We start from the raw sequence: 19,928 nt of genomic DNA on the forward strand, positions 1-19,928 counted from the left end.
ACACAGTGACACACACACACAGTGACACACACACACAGTGACACACACACACAGTGACACACACACACAGTGACACACACAGTGACACACACACACAGTGACACACACACACAGTGACACACACACACAGTGACACACACACACAGTGACACACACACACAGTGACACACACAGTAGGGGGCACAGGTGGTGCATCAGCCAGTCATCTCGGTCATCTCGGTCAGTCGACCCGTGGCACCTGGGCCTGCCCCGTGACCTCCTGCCAGCGGGCGTTCGACACTTCACGTGGCCTCAGGGTGCACATGGCCTGGCACAAGCGTCGTGGTGACGTCACCGCCACTTAGTGGCGAATGGCGGTTGTTGTTGTTGTGTGTCACTGTGTGTGTGTGTCACTGTGTGTGTCACTGTGTGTGTCACTGTGTGTGTCACTGTGTGTGTGTGTGTCACTGTGTGTGTGTGTGTCACTGTGTGTGTCACTGTGTGTGTCACTGTGTGTGTCACTGTGTGTGTCACTGTGTGTGTGTGTGTCACTGTGTGTGTGTGTGTCACTGTGTGTGTGTGTGTCACTGTGTGTGTGTGTGTCACTGTGTGTGTCACTGTGTGTGTCACTGTGTGTGTGTGTACCAGTGTCTTCTCGTAGACTAGCCCAGCGTAGCCCAGACAGTCCACCGTGAGGTCGTCCACAGAGTTCATGGCCTGGCCTCCACACGCCAGAGTCAGCCTGGCGCACTCACACACACAGCGGCGGTGGTGGTGAGTGTACGGTGAGGGCACGGTGGTGAGTGGCGAGTGTGGTGATGGTGGTGAGTGTACGGTGAGGGCACGGTGGTGAGTGGTGAGAGTGGCGAGTGTGGTGATGGTGGTGAGTGGCGAGTGTGGTGATGGTGGTGAGGGCACGGTGGTGAGTGTGTGGTGAGTGCACGGTGGTGAGTGGCGAGTGTGTGGTGATGGTGGTGAGTGTACGGTGAGGGCACGGTGGTGAGTGTGTGGTGAGCGTATGATGAATTTGCGAGTGGTGGTGAGCATGTGGTGGTGAGCGTGTGGTGGTGAGTGGTGGTGGTGAGTGGTGGTGAGTGGTGGTGGTGGTGAGTGGTGGTGGTGAGCGAGTGGTGGTGAGTGGTGGTGGTGAGTGGTGGTGAGTGGTGGTGGTGAGTGGTGGTGGTGAGCGAGTGGTGGTGAGTGGTGGTGAGTGGTGGCGAGTGGTGGTGAGTGGTGGTGAGTGGTGGTGGTGAGTGGTGGTGAGTGGTGGTGGCGAGTGGTGGTGGTGAGCGAGTGGTGGTGAGTGGTGGTGGTGAGTGGTGGTGGTGAGCGAGTGGTGGTGAATGGTGGTGGTGAGCGAGTGGTGGTGAGTGGTGGTGGTGAGTGGTGGTGAGTGGTGGTGGTGAGTGGTGGTGGTGAGCGAGTGGTGGTGAGTGGTGGTGGTGAGCGAGTGGTGGTGAGTGGTGGTGGTGAGCGAGTGGTGGTGAGTGGTGGTGAGTGGTGGTGGTGAGTGGTGGTGGTGAGCGAGTGGTGGTGAGTGGTGGTGGTGAGTGGTGGTGGTGAGCGAGTGGTGGTGAGTGGTGGTGGTGAGCGAGTGGTGGTGAGTGGTGGTGAGTGGTGGCGAGTGGTGGTGGTGAGTGGTGGTGAGTGGTGGTGGTGAGTGGTGGTGGTGAGCGAGTGGTGGTGAGTGGTGGTGAGTGGTGGTGAGTGGTGGTGGTGAGTGGTGGTGAGTGGTGGTGGTGAGTGGTGGTGGTGAGCGAGTGGTGGTGAGTGGTGGTGAGTGGTGGCGAGTGGTGGTGAGTGGTGGTGAGTGGTGGTGAGTGGTGGTGAGTGGTGGTGAGTGGTGGTGAGCGAGTGGTGGTGAGTGGTGGTGAGTGGTGGTGAGTGGTGGTGAGTGGTGGTGAGCGAGTGGTGGTGAGTGGTGGTGAGTGGTGGTGAGCGAGTGGTGGTGAGTGGTGGTGAGTGGTGGTGAGTGTGTGGTGGTGAGTGGTGGTGAGTGTGTGGTGGTGAGTGGTGGTGAGTGGTGGTGAGTGGTGGTGAGCGAGTGGTGGTGAGTGGTGGTGAGTGGTGGTGAGTGGTGGTGAGTGGTGGTGAGTGGTGGTGAGTGGTGGTGAGCGAGTGGTGGTGAGTGGTGGTGAGTGGTGGTGAGTGGTGGTGAGTGGTGGTGAGTGGTGGTGAGTGGTGGTGAGTGGTGGCGAGTGGTGGTGAGTGGTGGTGAGTGGTGGTGAGTGGTGGTGAGTGGTGGTGAGTGGTGGTGAGTGGTGGTGAGTGGTGGTGAGTGGTGGTGAGCGGGTGGTGGTGAGTGGTGGTGAGTGGTGGTGAGTGGTGGTGAGTGGTGGTGAGTGGTGGTGAGTGGTGGTGAGCGAGTGGTGGTGAGTGGTGGTGAGTGGTGGTGAGTGGTGGTGAGTGGTGGTGAGCGGGTGGTGGTGAGTGGTGGTGAGTGGTGGTGAGTGGTGGTGAGTGGTGGTGAGTGGTGGTGAGTGGTGGTGAGTGGTGGTGAGTGTGTGGTGGTGAGCGAGTGGTGGTGAGTGGTGGTGAGTGGTGGTGAGTGGTGGTGAGTGGTGGTGAGCGAGTGGTGGTGAGTGGTGGTGAGTGGTGGTGAGTGGTGGTGAGCGAGTGGTGGTGAGTGTGTGGTGGTGAGTGGTGGTGAGTGGTGGTGAGTGGTGGTGAGCGAGTCCTCACCGCTCCATGTTACGTCTCTTGGCGCGTCTCAATGCCACGATGCCTTCCTTGGCAAGCATGTCCAGAGAGTTGGGGTCTATGCCCTGCTCACCACACGCGGTGAGGAGGTGGTGAGGAGGTGGTGAGGAGGTGGTGAGTACACTCACTCACACACTCACTCAGACACCCACTCAGACACTCACTCACTGACTCACTCACTGACTCACTCACACTCACACACACTCACTCACTCAGACACCCACTCAGACACTCACACACCCACCCAGTCACCCACCCACCCAGTCACCCACCCAGTCACCCACCCAGCCACCCACCCACTCAGACACCCACCCACCCATTCACTCACTCACCCACCCACCCACCCAGTCACCCACCCACCCAGTCACCCACCCACCCAGTCACCCACCCACCCAGTCACCCACCCACCCACCCACACACCCACCCACCCACTCACCCACCCACCCACTCACCCACCCACCCACTCACCCACCCACCCACTCACCCACCCACCCACCCACCCACGCACCCACCCACCCACCCACCCACCCACCCACACACCCACCCACCCACCCACCCACTCACCCACCCACCCACTCACCCACCCACCCACCCACCCACCCACCCACCCACCCACCCACCCACACACCCACCCACCCACCCACCCACTCACCCACCCACACACCCACCCACACACCCACCCACCCACCCACCCACTCACCCACCCACCCACTCACCCACCCACCCACCCACCCACCCACCCACCCACACACCCACCCACCCACCCACCCACCCACCCACTCACACACTCACCCACCCACCCACCCACTCACCCACCCACCCACCCACTCACCCACCCACCCACTCACCCACCCACCCACCCACCCACTCACCCACCCACCCACCCACCCACCCACTCACCCACCCACCCACGCACTCACCCACCCACCCACCCACGCACCCACCCACACACCCACCCAACCACACACCCACCCACCCACTCACCCACCCACCCACACACCCACCCACCCACTCACCCACCCACCCACCCACTCACCCACCCACCCACCCACCCACTCACCCACCCACCCACGCACCCACCCACCCACCCACCCACGCACCCACCCACACACCCACACACCCACCCACCCACCCACCCACCCACCCACTCACCCACCCACCCACCCACTCACCCACCCACCCACCCACCCACCCACCCACTCACCCACCCACCCACCCACGCACTCACCCACCCACCCACCCACGCACCCACCCACACACCCACCCACCCACACACCCACCCACCCACTCACCCACCCACCCACCCACACACCCACCCACCCACTCACCCACCCACCCACCCACCCACCCACCCACCCACCCACCCACCCACCCACACACCCACCCACCCACTCACCCACCCACCCACGCACCCACCCACACACCCACCCACCCACACACCCACCCACCCACCCACTCACCCACCCACCCACACACCCACCCACCCACCCACGCACCTTCTGGTTGATGAGTACAAATCCGTGGTCTGTGCCGTCGCAAGCTGCCCGCTTCAGCGCCACCACCTTGCGCACCTTCTCCTCCGTGAAGCGGCGCTCGGCGCTCACCAGCGCCTCGCGCTCCGCCGCAGACTTGTAGAAGAAGCCGGCGTTCACCTCGCTGTACACACACAGAGACACGGTGAGACACACACACACAAAGACACACAGACTTGTAGAAGAAGCCGGCGTTCACCTCGCTGTACACACACAGAGACACGGTGAGACACACACACACAGAGACACACAGACTTGTAGAAGAAGCCGGCGTTCACCTCGCTGTACACACACAGAGACACGGTGAGACACACACAGTGAGACACACAGACTTGTAGAAGAAGCCGGCGTTCACCTCGCTGTACACACACAGAGACACGGTGAGACACACACAGTGAGACACACAGACTTGTAGAAGAAGCCGGCGTTCACCTCGCTGTACACACACAGAGACACGGTGAGACACACACACACAGAGACACACACACACAGGGTGAGACACACACAGTGAGACACACACACAGTGAGACACACACACACACAGTGAGACACACACAGTGAGACACACACACAGTGAGACACACACACACAGTGAGACACACACAGTGACACACAGACTTGTAAAAGAAGCCAGCGTTCACCTCGCTGTACACACACACGGTGACACACACACCGTGACACACACACACAGTGAGACACACAGTGAGACGCACAGTGAGACACACACACACACACACATGGTGAGACACACACACACACGGTGAGACACACACACACACGGTGAGACACATACAGTGAGACACACACACACAGAGAGACACACACAGTGAGACACACAGTGAGACACACAGTGAGACACACAGTGAGACACACACACACAGTGACACACACACACAGTGAGGCACACAGTGAGACACACAGTGAGACACACAGTGAGACACACACACACACACATGGTGAGACACACACACACACGGTGAGACACATACAGTGAGACACACACACACACAGAGAGACACACACAGTGAGACACATACAGTGAGACACACACAGTGAGACACATACAGTGAGACACACACACACAGACTTGTAGAAGAAGCCAGCGTTCACCTCGCTGCACACACACACAGGGTGACACACACACACCGTGACACACACAGAGACACAGTGAGACACACAGTGAGACACACACACAGTGAGACACACACACAGTGAGACACACACACAGTGAGACACACACACAGTGAGACACACACACACAGTGAGACACACACACAGTGAGACACACACACACAGTGAGACACACACAACACAGGGTGACACACACACACCGTGACACACACACACAGAGACACAGTGAGACACACAGTGAGACACACACACAGTGAGACACACACACACAGTGAGACACACACACACAGTGAGACACACACACACACAGTGAGACACACACACACAGTGAGACACACACACACACACAGTGAGACACACACACACAGTGAGACACACACACACACAGTGAGACACACACACAGTGAGACACACACACAGTGAGACACACACACAGTGAGACACACACACAGTGAGACACACACACACAGCGTGCGACACACAGTGGTGAGTGGTGAGTGGTGGTGAGTGGTGGTGAGTGGTGGTGAGTGGTGGTGAGTGAGTGGTGAGTGGTGGTGGTGAGTGGTGGTGGTGAGTGGTGGTGAGTGGTGAGTGGTGGTGAGTGAGTGGTGGTGAGTGGTGGTGAGTGAGTGGTGAGTGGTGGTGGTGAGTGGTGGTGAGTGGTGGTGAGTGGTGGTGGTGAGTGGTGGTGAGTGGTGAGTGGTGGTGAGTGAGTGGTGAGTGGTGGTGGTGAGTGGTGGTGGTGAGTGAGTGGTGGTGGTGAGTGGTGGTGAGTGGTGGTGAGTGAGTGGTGAGTGGTGGTGGTGAGTGGTGAGTGGTGGTGGTGAGTGGTGGTGGTGAGTGGTGGTGAGTGGTGAGTGGTGGTGAGTGAGTGGTGAGTGGTGGTGGTGAGTGGTGGTGGTGAGTGAGTGGTGGTGGTGAGTGGTGGTGAGTGGTGGTGAGTGAGTGGTGAGTGGTGGTGGTGAGTGGTGGTGAGTGGTGGTGAGTGGTGGTGGTGAGTGGTGGTGGTGAGTGCTGGTGAGTGAGTGGTGAGTGGTGGTGAGTGCTGGTGAGTGAGTGGTGAGTGGTGGTGGTGAGTGGTGGTGAGTGGTGGTGAGTGGTGGTGAGTGGTGAGTGAGTGGTGGTGGTGAGTGGTGGTGAGTGGTGGTGAGTGGTGGTGGTGAGTGGTGGTGAGTGGTGGTGAGTGGTGGTGGTGGTGAGTGGTGAGTGGTGGTGAGTGGTGGTGAGTGGTGGTGAGTGGTGGTGGTGAGTGGTGGTGGTGAGTGCTGGTGAGTGAGTGGTGAGTGGTGGTGAGTGCTGGTGAGTGAGTGGTGAGTGGTGGTGGTGAGTGGTGGTGAGTGGTGGTGAGTGGTGGTGGTGGTGAGTGGTGGTGAGTGGTGGTGGTGGTGAGTGGTGAGTGGTGGTGAGTGGTGGTGGTGGTGAGTGGTGAGTGGTGAGTGAGTGGTGGTGGTGAGTGGTGGTGAGTGGTGGTGGTGAGTGGTGAGTGGTGGTGAGTGAGTGAGTGAGTGGTGAGTGGTGGTGGTGAGTGAGTGGTGGTGGTGAGTGGTGGTGGTGAGTGGTGGTGAGTGGTGAGTGGTGGTGAGTGGTGGTGAGTGGTGGTGGTGAGTGGTGAGTGAGTGAGTGGTGAGTGGTGGTGAGTGGTGAGTGAGTGGTGAGTGGTGGTGGTGAGTGAGTGGTGGTGAGTGAGTGGTGGTGAGTGAGTGGTGGTGAGTGGTGGTGGTGAGTGGTGGTGGTGAGTGGTGGTGGGTGGTGGTGAGTGGTGAGTGGTGAGTGGTGAGTGGTGGTGAGTGGTGGTGGTGAGTGGTGGTGAGTGGTGGTGAGTGGTGAGTGGTGAGTGGTGGTGAGCGGTACCTCTTCTCGTACTCGAGCGACACGTTGCACGTCAGGATGAAGGCCTCCTGCACGCGCTTCTTCATGTCCGGGTGCCTCGCCCCGTGGTCCAGCACCAGTCCACGGACCAAGCTACACAACAACAACAACAACCACCACCACGGCAACAACAACAACAACAACACAACAACCGCCATTCGCTACTAAGTGGCGGTGACGTCACCACGACGCTTGTGCCAGGCCATGTGCACCTTGAGGCTGCCACGTGAAGTGTCGAACGCCCGCTGGCAGGAGGTCACGGGGCAGACCCAGCAGGTGCCACGGGTCGACTGACCGAGATGACCGAGATGACTGGCTGATGCACCACCTGTGCCCCCTACTGTGCCAACTTGCTGTGCTTTAGCCACCCGGCGCTCCGCTCGTTGTTGTGAGCGTCGCTCCTCCGCCCTCCGTTGTTGTTGGAGGGCGACTGCCTCCAACTGCCCAGTAGCGTCCTTCACGAGCCTCCTCCACAGAGGCCGATCTTGACACCGCTGGTACCAGTCATCGGCAAGTCCACTCAGCTCCACGTCCTCCTGTACCAGATCACTCCATCTCTTCTCTAGCCCGTGCCGCGCCCGTTTAGCCCCCTCGATCCGGCCGAACAAAAGCTGTTGAGGCATGCGGTGGCTGGGCATGCGGGCTACATGACCCAGCCAACGCAGCCTTGCCTGCCGGAGGAGCTCACTGATGGGACTTTGCCCAGATCTTTCAGGGATTTGTGAGCTCCTCACACAATCCAGCCTGGTTAGGCCCAGGATGGATCGTAGGCAGGCCAGTCTAAATGTTTCCAACCGGCGAAGATTCTCCACTAGGGGGGTCCACGTTTCGCAAGCGTAGAGAAGGGAGGGAATGACTGTGGCCGAGAAGACTTGAAGCTTCGTGCGGAGCGACAGACCAGGTAGCTTCCACACAGCGGCGTTACGCAACCGATGAAAAGATATTGCCGCTCGACTGATTCGGAGTGAGACCTCTGCTGATAAACTGGAGCCGGTCATAAGCACACTGCCCAGGTATGGGAAACTCTCCACTCTCTCCACAACTGCCCCATCACCGATTGAGAGTTGTGGGGGTGGAGTGTCCGATGGTACAAAATACCCAGGCAGGTGCTTAGTTTTGGTGGGGCTGATGGTAAGGCCCCACCTCTTAGTGGCACGCTCCAGTCTCAGCAGCAGCGTCTCCAACTCCTCCTCTGAGTGAGCAGCAATTACAAGATCATCGGCATACATAACGTGGTTGACCAATAGGGAGCCATCCCTTGATCTTTGGTGGTAGAGGTAGTGTGGTAGTTATAGTAGTTAGTGGTAGTTATAGTAGTTAGTGTGGTAGTTATAGTAGTTAGTGTGGTAGTTAGTGTGGTAGTTAGTGTGGTAGTTAGTGTGGTAGTGAGTGTGGTAGTTAGTGTGGTAGTGAGTGTGGTAGTTAGTGTGGTAGTTAGTGTGGTAGTGAGTGTGGTAGTTAGTGTGGTAGTTAGTGTGGTAGTTAGTGTGGTAGTTAGTGTGGTAGTTAGTGTGGTAGTTAGTGTGGTAGTTAGTGTGCTAGTTAGTTGTGAAGGTAGTGTGGTAGTTAGTGTGGTAGTTAGTGTGGTAGTTAGTGTGGTAGTGAGTGTGGTAGTGAGTGTGGTAGTGAGTGTGGTAGTGAGTGTGGTAGTTAGTGTGGTAGTTAGTGTGGTAGTTAGTGTGGTAGTTAGTGTGGTAGTGAGTGTGGTAGTTAGTGTGGTAGTTAGTGTGGTAGTGAGTGTGGTAGTTAGTGTGGTAGTTAGTGTGGTAGTTAGTGTGGTAGTTAGTTGTGAAGGTAGTGTGGTAGTTAGTGTGGTAGTTAGTGTGGTAGTTAGTGTGGTAGTGAGTGTGGTAGTGAGTGTGGTAGTGAGTGTGGTAGTTAGTGTGGTAGTGAGTGTGGTAGTTAGTGTGGTAGTTAGTGTGGTAGTTAGTGTGGTAGTTAGTGTGGTAGTTAGTGTGGTAGTGAGTGTGGTAGTTAGTGTGGTAGTGAGTGTGGTAGTTAGTGTGGTAGTGAGTGTGGTAGTGAGTGTGGTAGTGAGTGTGGTAGTGAGTGTGGTAGTTAGTGTGGTAGTTAGTGTGGTAGTTAGTGTGGTAGTGAGTGTGGTAGTTAGTGTGGTAGTGAGTGTGGTAGTGAGTGTGGTAGTGAGTGTGGTAGTGAGTGTGGTAGTGAGTGTGGTAGTTAGTGTGGTAGTGAGTGTGGTAGTTAGTGTGGTAGTTAGTGTGGTAGTTAGTGTGGTAGTTAGTGTGGTAGTTAGTGTGGTAGTTAGTGTGGTAGTTAGTGTGGTAGTTAGTGTGGTAGTTAGTGTGGTAGTTAGTGTGGTAGTTAGTGTGGTAGTTAGTGTGGTAGTTAGTGTGGTAGTGAGTGTGGTAGTTATAGTAGTTAGTGTGGTAGTTAGTGTGGTAGTTAGTGTGGTAGTTAGTGTGGTAGTTATAGTAGTTAGTGTGGTAGTTAGTGTGGTAGTTAGTGTGGTAGTGAGTGTGGTAGTTAGTGTGGTAGTGAGTGTGGTAGTGAGTGTGGTAGTTAGTGTGGTAGTTAGTGTGGTAGTTAGTGTGGTAGTGAGTGTGGTAGTGAGTGTGGTAGTTAGTGTGGTAGTTAGTGTGGTAGTTAGTGTGGTAGTTAGTGTGGTAGTTAGTGTGGTAGTTAGTGTGGTAGTTAGTGTGGTAGTTAGTGTGGTAGTTAGTGTGGTAGTGAGTGTGGTAGTTAGTGTGGTAGTTAGTGTGGTAGTTAGTGTGGTAGTTAGTGTGGTAGTTAGTGTGGTAGTTAGTGTGGTAGTTAGTGTGGTAGTTAGTGTGAAGGTAGTGAGTGTGGTAGTGAGTGTGGTAGTGAGTGTGGTAGTTAGTGTGGTAGTTAGTGTGGTAGTTAGTTGTGAAGGTAGTGAGTGTGGTAGTGAGTGTGGTAGTTAGTGTGGTAGTTAGTGTGGTAGTGAGTGTGGTAGTTAGTGTGGTAGTTATAGTAGTTAGTGTGGTAGTTAGTGTGGTAGTGAGTGTGGTAGTTAGTGTGGTAGTTAGTGTGGTAGTGAGTGTGGTAGTTAGTGTGGTAGTTATAGTAGTTAGTGTGGTAGTTAGTGTGGTAGTTATAGTAGTTAGTGTGTAGTGAGTGTGGTAGTTAGTGTGCTAGTTAGTGTGGTAGTGAGTGTGGTAGTGAGTGTGGTAGTTAGTGTGGTAGTTAGTTGTGAAGGTAGTGTGGTAGTGAGTGTGGTAGTGAGTGTGGTAGTTAGTGTGGTAGTGAGTGTGGTAGTTAGTGTGGTAGTGAGTGTGGTAGTGAGTGTGGTAGTTAGTGTGGTAGTGAGTGTGGTAGTGAGTGTGGTAGTTAGTGTGGTAGTTAGTGTGGTAGTTAGTGTGGTAGTTAGTGTGGTAGTTAGTGTGGTAGTGAGTGTGGTAGTTAGTGTGGTAGTGAGTGTGGTAGTTAGTGTGGTAGTTAGTGTGGTAGTGAGTGTGGTAGTTAGTGTGGTAGTTAGTGTGGTAGTTAGTGTGGTAGTTAGTGTGGTAGTTATAGTAGTTAGTGTGGTAGTTAGTGTGGTAGTTATAGTAGTTAGTGTGTAGTGAGTGTGGTAGTTAGTGTGGTAGTGAGTGTGGTAGTGAGTGTGGTAGTTAGTGTGGTAGTTAGTGTGGTAGTTAGTGTGGTAGTTAGTGTGGTAGTGAGTGTGGTAGTGAGTGTGGTAGTTAGTGTGGTAGTTAGTGTGGTAGTGAGTGTGGTAGTTAGTGTGGTAGTGAGTGTGGTAGTGAGTGTGGTAGTTAGTGTGGTAGTGAGTGTGGTAGTGAGTGTGGTAGTTAGTGTGGTAGTTAGTGTGGTAGTTAGTGTGGTAGTTAGTGTGGTAGTTATAGTAGTTAGTGTGGTAGTTAGTGTGGTAGTTATAGTAGTTAGTGTGTAGTGAGTGTGGTAGTTAGTGTGGTAGTGAGTGTGGTAGTTAGTGTGGTAGTGAGTGTGGTAGTTAGTGTGCTAGTTAGTGTGGTAGTGAGTGTGGTAGTTAGTGTGGTAGTTAGTTGTGAAGGTAGTGTGGTAGTGAGTGTGGTAGTGAGTGTGGTAGTGAGTGTGGTAGTGAGTGTGGTAGTGAGTGTGGTAGTGAGTGTGGTAGTGAGTGTGGTAGTGAGTGTGGTAGTGAGTGTGGTAGTTAGTGTGGTAGTTAGTGTGGTAGTGAGTGTGGTAGTTAGTGTGGTAGTTAGTGTGGTAGTGAGTGTGGTAGTTAGTGTGGTAGTTAGTGTGGTAGTTAGTGTGGTAGTGAGTGTGGTAGTGAGTGTGGTAGTGAGTGTGGTAGTGAGTGTGGTAGTGAGTGTGGTAGTGAGTGTGGTAGTTAGTGTGGTAGTGAGTGTGGTAGTGAGTGTGGTAGTGAGTGTGGTAGTGAGTGTGGTAGTGAGTGTGGTAGTTAGTGTGGTAGATAGTGTGGTAGTTAGTGTGGTAGTGAGTGTGGTAGTGAGTGTGGTAGTTAGTGTGGTAGTGAGTGTGGTAGTTAGTGTGGTAGATAGTGTGGTAGTTAGTGTGGTAGTTAGTGTGGTAGTGAGTGTGGTAGTTAGTGTGGTAGTGAGTGTGGTAGTTAGTGTGGTAGTTAGTTGTGAAGGTAGTGTGGTAGTGAGTGTGGTAGTGAGTGTGGTAGTTAGTTGTGAAGGTAGTGAGTGTGGTAGTGAGTGTGGTAGTGAGTGTGGTAGTTAGTGTGTAGTTAGTGTGGTAGTTAGTTGTGAAGGTAGTGAGTGTGGTAGTTAGTGTGGTAGTTAGTGTGGTAGTTAGTGTGGTAGTTAGTGTGGTAGTTAGTTGTGAAGGTAGTGAGTGTGGTAGTTAGTGTGGTAGTTAGTGTGGTAGTTAGTGTGGTAGTTAGTGTGGTAGTTAGTGTGGTAGTGAGTGTGGTAGTGAGTGTGGTAGTTAGTTGTGAAGGTAGTGAGTGTGGTAGTTAGTGTGGTAGTTAGTGTGGTAGTTAGTGTGCTAGTTAGTGTGGTAGTGAGTGTGGTAGTTAGTGTGGTAGTTAGTTGTGAAGGTAGTGTGGTAGTGAGTGTGGTAGTGAGTGTGGTAGTGAGTGTGGTAGTGAGTGTGGTAGTGAGTGTGGTAGTGAGTGTGGTAGTTAGTGTGGTAGTGAGTGTGGTAGTGAGTGTGGTAGTTAGTGTGGTAGTGAGTGTGGTAGTTAGTGTGGTAGTTAGTGTGGTAGTGAGTGTGGTAGTTAGTGTGGTAGTGAGTGTGGTAGTGAGTGTGGTAGTGAGTGTGGTAGTTAGTGTGGTAGTGAGTGTGGTAGTGAGTGTGGTAGTTAGTGTGGTAGTGAGTGTGGTAGTTAGTGTGGTAGTGAGTGTGGTAGTGAGTGTGGTAGTGAGTGTGGTAGTGAGTGTGGTAGTTAGTGTGGTAGTGAGTGTGGTAGTTAGTGTGGTAGATAGTGTGGTAGTTAGTGTGGTAGTTAGTGTGGTAGTGAGTGTGGTAGTTAGTGTGGTAGTGAGTGTGGTAGTTAGTGTGGTAGTTAGTGTGGTAGTTAGTGTGGTAGTTAGTGTGGTAGTTAGTGTGGTAGTGAGTGTGGTAGTGAGTGTGGTAGTTAGTTGTGAAGGTAGTGAGTGTGGTAGTTAGTGTGGTAGTTAGTGTGGTAGTTAGTGTGGTAGTTAGTGTGTAGTTAGTGTGGTAGTGAGTGTGGTAGTTAGTGTGTAGTTAGTGTGGTAGTTAGTTGTGAAGGTAGTGAGTGTGGTAGTTAGTGTGGTAGTTAGTGTGGTAGTTAGTGTGGTAGTTAGTGTGGTAGTTAGTTGTGAAGGTAGTGAGTGTGGTAGTTAGTGTGGTAGTTAGTGTGGTAGTTAGTGTGGTAGTTAGTGTGGTAGTTAGTGTGGTAGTGAGTGTGGTAGTGAGTGTGGTAGTTAGTTGTGAAGGTAGTGAGTGTGGTAGTTAGTGTGGTAGTTAGTGTGGTAGTTAGTGTGGTAGTTAGTGTGGTAGTGAGTGTGGTAGTTAGTGTGTAGTTAGTGTGGTAGTGAGTGTGGTAGTGAGTGTGGTAGTGAGTGTGGTAGTGAGTGTGGTAGTTAGTGTGGTAGTTAGTGTGGTAGTGAGTGTGGTAGTGAGTGTGGTAGTTAGTGTGGTAGTGAGTGTGGTAGTTAGTGTGGTAGTTAGTGTGGTAGTTAGTGTGCTAGTTAGTGTGGTAGTTAGTGTGGTAGTGAGTGTGGTAGTGAGTGTGGTAGTTAGTGTGCTAGTTAGTGTGCTAGTTAGTGTGGTAGTGAGTGTGGTAGTGAGTGTGGTAGTGAGTGTAGTAGTTAGTGTGGTAGTTAGTGTGGTAGTTAGTGTGGTAGTGAGTGTGGTAGTTAGTGTGGTAGTGAGTGTGGTAGTTAGTGTGGTAGTTAGTGTGGTAGTTAGTGTGGTAGTTAGTGTGGTAGTGAGTGTGGTAGTGAGTGTGGTAGTGAGTGTGGTAGTTAGTGTGGTAGTGAGTGTGGTAGTTAGTGTGGTAGTTAGTGTGGTAGTTAGTGTGCTAGTTAGTGTGCTAGTTAGTGTGGTAGTTAGTGTGGTAGTGAGTGTGGTAGTGAGTGTGGTAGTTAGTGTGGTAGTGAGTGTGGTAGTGAGTGTGGTAGTTAGTGTGGTAGTGAGTGTGGTAGTTAGTGTGGTAGTGAGTGTGGTAGTGAGTGTGGTAGTTAGTGTGGTAGTGAGTGTGGTAGTTAGTGTGGTAGTTAGTGTGGTAGTGAGTGTGGTAGTTAGTGTGGTAGTGAGTGTGGTAGTTAGTGTGGTAGTTAGTGTGGTAGTGAGTGTGGTAGTTAGTGTGGTAGTTAGTGTGGTAGTGAGTGTGGTAGTGAGTGTGGTAGTTAGTGTGGTAGTGAGTGTGGTAGTTAGTGTGGTAGTGAGTGTGGTAGTGAGTGTGGTAGTTAGTGTGGTAGTGAGTGTGGTAGTGAGTGTGGTAGTGAGTGTGGTAGTTAGTGTGGTAGTGAGTGTGGTAGTGAGTGTGGTAGTTATAGTAGTTAGTTAGTTGTGAAGGTAGTGTGGTAGTGAGTGTGGTAGTTATAGTAGTTAGTGAGTGTGGTAGATAGTGTGGTAGTGAGTGTGGTAGTTAGTTGTGAAGGTAGTTAGTGTGGTAGTTAGTGTGGTAGTTAGTGTGGTAGTTAGTGTGGTAGATAGTGTGCTAGTTATAGTAGTGAGTGAGTGTGTAGTTAGTAGAGAACTCACGTGGTGTCACAGTCGGTGCGATGCTTCATCTCGACGATCTCCACCATGAAGAGGTCAATGGGCTCCCCCTCCTTCCTCACCGCCAGCACCGCATCCACCACCGCCTGGACACCACCACCACCACCACCACAACCACCACAACAACCTGTAACCACCACAACAACCACAACAACCACCACAACAACAACCACCACCACAACAACAACCACCACCACAACCACAACAACCACCACAACAACAACCACCACCACAACAACAACCACCACCACAACCACAACCACCACAACAACCTGTAACCACCACAACAACCACAACAACCACCACAACAACAACAACCACCACAACAACCACAACCACAACAACCACAACAACCACCACCACAACCACAACCACCACAACAACCTGTAACCACCACAACAACCACCACAACCACAACAACAACCACCACAACAACCACAACCACAACAACCACCACAACAACCACAACAACCACCACAACAACCACCACAACAACCTGTAACCACCACAACAACCACAACAACCACCACAACAACAACAACAACCACCACAACAACCACAACAACCACCACAACAACCACAACAACCACCACAACAACCACCACAACAACAACAACAACCACCACAACAACCACAACAACCACCACAACAACCACCACAACAACCTGTAACCACCACAACAACAACAACAACCACCACAACAACCACAACAACCACCACAACAACCACAACAACCACCACAACAACAACAACAACCACCACAACAACCACAACAACCACCACAACAACCACAACAACCACCACAACAACCACAACAACCACCACAACAACCACAACAACAACCTGTAACCACCACAACAACCACAACAACAACAACCACCACAACAACCACAACAACCACCACAACAACAACAACCACCACAACAACCACAACCACAACAACCACCACAACAACCACAACAACCACCACAACAACAACAACCACAACCGCCTGTGACCACCACCACCACCACAACCGCCTGGAACCACCACCTAGGTGTACCTCAGTGAGGATGTCTGCCAGGCTGTGTGTGCCAGGCTAGGTTCACCAGGCTGTGTGTACCAGGCTAGGTTCACCAGGCTGTGTGTACCAGGCTAGGTTCACCAGGCTAGGTGTACCTCAGTGAGGATGTCTGCCAGGCTGTGTGTACCAGGCTAGGTTCACCAGGCTAGGTGTACCTCAGTGAGGATGTCTGCCAGGCTGTGTGTACCAGGCTAGGTTCACCAGGCTGTGTGTACCAGGCTGTGTGTACCAGGCTGTGTGTACCAGGCTAGGTTCACCAGGCTGTGTGTACCAGGCTGTGTGTACCAGGCTGTGTGTACCAGGCTAGGTTCACCAGGCTGTGTGTACCAGGCTGTGTGTACCAGGCTGTGTGTACCAGGCTGTGTGTACCAGGCTGTGTGTACCAGGCTAGGTTCACCAGGCTGTGTGTACCAGGCTGTGTGTACCAGGCTGTGTGTACCAGGCTAGGTTCACCAGGCTGTGTGTACCAGGCTGTGTGTACCAGGCTGTGTGTACCAGGCTAGGTTCACCAGGCTGTGTGTACCAGGCTGTGTGTACCAGGCTGTGTGTACCAGGCTGTGTGTACCAGGCTGTGTGTACCAGGCTAGGTTCACCAGGCTGTGTGTACCAGGCTGTGTGTACCAGGCTGTGTGTACCAGGCTGTGTGTGCCAGGCTGTGTGTACCAGGCTAGGTTCACCAGGCTGTGTGTGCCAGGCTGTGTGTGCCAGGCTGTGTACCAGGCTGTGTGTGCCAGGCTGTGTGTACCAGGCTAGGTTCACCAGGCTGTGTGTACCAGGCTGTGTGTACCAGGCTAGGTTCACCAGGCTGTGTGTACCAGGCTGTGTGTACCAGGCTGTGTGTACCAGGCTGTGTGTGCCAGGCTGTGTGTACCAGGCTGTGTGTACCAGGCTAGGTTCACCAGGCTGTGTGTGCCAGGCTGTGTGTACCAGGCTGTGTGTGCCAGGCTGTGTGTACCAGGCTAGGTTCACCAGGCTGTGTGTGCCAGGCTGTGTACCAGGCTGTGTGTGCCAGGCTGTGTGTACCAGGCTAGGTTCACCAGGCTGTGTGTGCCAGGCTGTGTGTGCCAGGCTGTGTACCAGGCTGTGTGTGCCAGGCTGTGTGTACCAGGCTAGGTTCACCAGGCTGTGTGTACCAGGCTGTGTGTACCAGGCTAGGTTCACCAGGCTGTGTGTACCAGGCTGTGTGTACCAGGCTGTGTGTACCAGGCTAGGTTCACCAGGCTGTGTGTACCAGGCTGTGTGTACCAGGCTAGGTTCACCAGGCTGTGTGTACCAGGCTGTGTGTACCAGGCTAGGTTCACCAGGCTGTGTGTGCCAGGCTGTGTGTACCAGGCTGTGTGTACCAGGCTAGGTTCACCAGGCTGTGTGTACCAGGCTGTGTGTACCAGGCTGTGTGTACCAGGCTAGGTTCACCAGGCTGTGTGTACCAGGCTGTGTGTACCAGGCTAGGTTCACCAGGCTGTGTGTACCAGGCTGTGTGTACCAGGCTGTGTGTACCAGGCTAGGTTCACCAGGCTGTGTGTGCCAGGCTAGGTTCACCAGGCTGTGTGTACCAGGCTGTGTGTATCAGGCTAGGTTCACCAGGCTGTGTGTGCCAGGCTAGGTTCACCAGGCTGTGTGTACCAGGCTGTGTGTATCAGGCTAGGTTCACCAGGCTGTGTGTACCAGGCTGTGTGTGCCAGGCTAGGTTCACCAGGCTGTGTGTGCCAGGCTGTGTGTGCCAGGCTAGGTTCACCAGGCTGTGTGTATCAGGCTAGGTTCACCAGGCTGTGTGTACCAGGCTAGGTTCACCAGGCTGTGTGTACCAGGCTAGGTTCACCAGGCTGTGTGTACCAGGCTGTGTGTACCAGGCTAGGTTCACCAGGCTGTGTGTGCCAGGCTGTGTGTACCAGGCTAGGTTCACCAGGCTGTGTGTGCCAGGCTGTGTGTACCAGGCTAGGTTCACCAGGCTGTGTGTGCCAGGCTGTGTGTACCAGGCTAGGTTCACCAGGCTGTGTGTACCAGGCTGTGTGTACCAGGCTAGGTTCACCAGGCTGTGTGTACCAGGCTAGGTTCACCAGGCTGTGTGTATCAGGCTAGGTTCACCAGGCTGTGTGTACCAGGCTGTGTGTGCCAGGCTAGGTTCACCAGGCTGTGTGTACCAGGCTGTGTGTACCAGGCTGTGTGTACCAGGCTAGGTTCACCAGGCTGTGTGTGCCAGGCTAGGTTCACCAGGCTGTGTGTACCTCAGTGAGGATGTCCGCCAGGCTGCGGGTGACTTTGGTGCGAAGGGACGAGCGGGCGACCTCCACCAGGGTGGACCTCGGCATGGAGGACGACTCCTTCACCGAGTCCAGCAGCTGCAGGGCTCGGTCACGAGCAGCCTCCATCCCCTCAGTCACCAGGCGAGGGTGGACACCCTGCAGAGTCACCCACACAGAGTCACCCACACACACACACACAGTCACACACACACACAGTCACACACACACACACACAGTGACACACACAGTGACACACACACAGTGACACACACACACACAGTGACACACACACACACACAGTGACACACACACACACAGTGACACACACACACACAGTGACACACACACACACACAGTGACACACACACACACACAGTCACACACACACACAGTCACACACACAGTCACACACACAGTCACACACACACACACACAGTGACACACACACACAGTGACACACACACACAGTGACACACACACAGTGACACACACACACAGTGACACACACAGTCACACACACAGTGACACACACAGTCACACACACAGTGACACACACAGTCACACACACACAGTGACACACACACACAGTGACACACACACACACACAGTGACACACACAGTGACACACACACAGTGACACACACACAGTGACACACACACAGTGACACACACACACACAGTGACACACACAGTGACACACACAGTCACACACACACAGTGACACACACACAGTGACACACACACACAGTGACACACACACAGCGACACACACACACAGCGACACACACACAGCGACACACACACAGTGACACACACACACAGTGACACACACACACAGTGACACACACACACAGTGACACACACACACAGTGACACACACACACACAGTGACACACACACACAGTGACACACACACAGTGACACACACACACAGTGACACACACACAGTGACACACACACACAGTGACACACACACACACACAGTGACACACACAGTGACACACACACAGTGACACACACACACAGTGACACACACACAGTGACACACACACAGTGACACACACAGGGCTCGGTCACGAGCAGCCTCCATCCCCTCAGTCACCAGGCGAGGGTGGACACCCTGCAGAGTCACCCACAGAGTGACACATACAGAGACACACACACACACACAGTGACACACACAGTGACACACACACACACAGTGACACACACACACAATGACACACACACACAGTGACACACACAGAGTTACACACACACAGTGACACACACAGTGACATACACACAGACACACAAAGATCCCCCGTGTAGCCTTAACAGGCTGTAGGGGCAAGTGCTGTTAGCGAGCACCTATGAAGGCCGGCACGGCACACGAGGGGGTGGGTGGCCAGCACCACGCCCGGCCGCCTTTGTCTCCTCAGTGGCGATGTTTACACACCGCACCAGGTACTCATTTGAGGCTGAGTCGACCTAGGGGAGGCCCAGGACCGGTTCAGATAATCGTCACTGGTGTTGGCCGTGAGCGGGAATCGAACTCGGGTCGCCGGGTTCGTAGCGCAGCGCGCTAACCACTACACTACCACAAGGTGGTGAGCGTGCCGGTGAGCGTGGTGGTGAGCGTGCCGGTGAGCGTGCCGGTGAGCGTGCCGGTGAGGGAGCCGGTGAGCGTGGCGGTGAGCGTGGTGGTGAGTGTGGTGGCTAGTGTGGTGGTGGTGAGCGTGGCGGTGAGGGAGCCGGTGAGTGTGGTGGTGAGCGTGGTGGTGAGCGTGGCGGTGAGCGTGGTGGTGAGCGTGGTGGTGAGGGAGCCGGTGAGCGTGCCGGTGAGCGTGCCGGTGAGCGTGCCGGTGAGCGTGCCGGTGAGCGTGGCGGTGAGCGTGTTGGTGAGCGTGGTGGTGAACGTGGTGGTGAGCGTGCTGGTGAGCGTGGTGGTGAGCGTGGTGGTGAGCGTGGTGGTGAGCGTGGTGGTGAGCGTGTTGGTGAGCGTGGTGGTGAGCGTGCTGGTGAGCGTGGTGGTGAGCGTGGTGGTGAGCGTGGTGGTGAGCGTGGTGGTGAGCGTGCTGGTGAGCGTGGTGGTGAGCGTGGTGGTGAGCGTGGTGGTGAGCGTGGTGGTGAGCGTGGTGGTGAGCGTGCTGGTGAGCGTGGTGGTGAGCGTGGTGGTGAGCGTGCTGGTGAGCGTGGTGGTGAGCGTGGTGGTGAGCGTGGTGGTGAGCGTGGTGGTGAGCGTGCTGGTGAGCGTGCTGGTGAGCGTGGTGGTGAGCGTGGTGGTGAGCGTGCTGGTGAGCGTGGTGGTGA

At 54.2% G+C, this 19,928-nt stretch overlaps 1 protein-coding gene across 2 annotated transcripts in view; it reads right to left on the reverse strand.

Annotated features, from left to right (window-relative positions):
* LOC144954537 (T-complex protein 1 subunit zeta-like) overlaps window positions 1-19,928 on the reverse strand; it is a 46,161-nt gene that overhangs the window by 14,528 nt on the left and 11,705 nt on the right. For both annotated transcript variants that reach the window (XM_078885009.1, XM_078885008.1), the window contains exons 4-9: window positions 17,619-17,792; window positions 14,313-14,416; window positions 7,194-7,304; window positions 4,176-4,335; window positions 2,662-2,744; window positions 625-721 (exon numbers count right to left, since the gene is read on the reverse strand). In XM_078885009.1, coding sequence (XP_078741135.1) covers window positions 625-721; window positions 2,662-2,744; window positions 4,176-4,335; window positions 7,194-7,304; window positions 14,313-14,416; window positions 17,619-17,792 — 729 coding nt within the window. The remainder of the gene's footprint in view (window positions 1-624; window positions 722-2,661; window positions 2,745-4,175; window positions 4,336-7,193; window positions 7,305-14,312; window positions 14,417-17,618; window positions 17,793-19,928) is intronic.

The sequence above is a fragment of the Lampetra fluviatilis genome, unplaced genomic scaffold (genome assembly GCF_964198595.1).
Source record: "Lampetra fluviatilis unplaced genomic scaffold, kcLamFluv1.1 SCAFFOLD_354, whole genome shotgun sequence".
Taxonomy (NCBI): Eukaryota; Metazoa; Chordata; class Hyperoartia; order Petromyzontiformes; family Petromyzontidae; genus Lampetra; species Lampetra fluviatilis.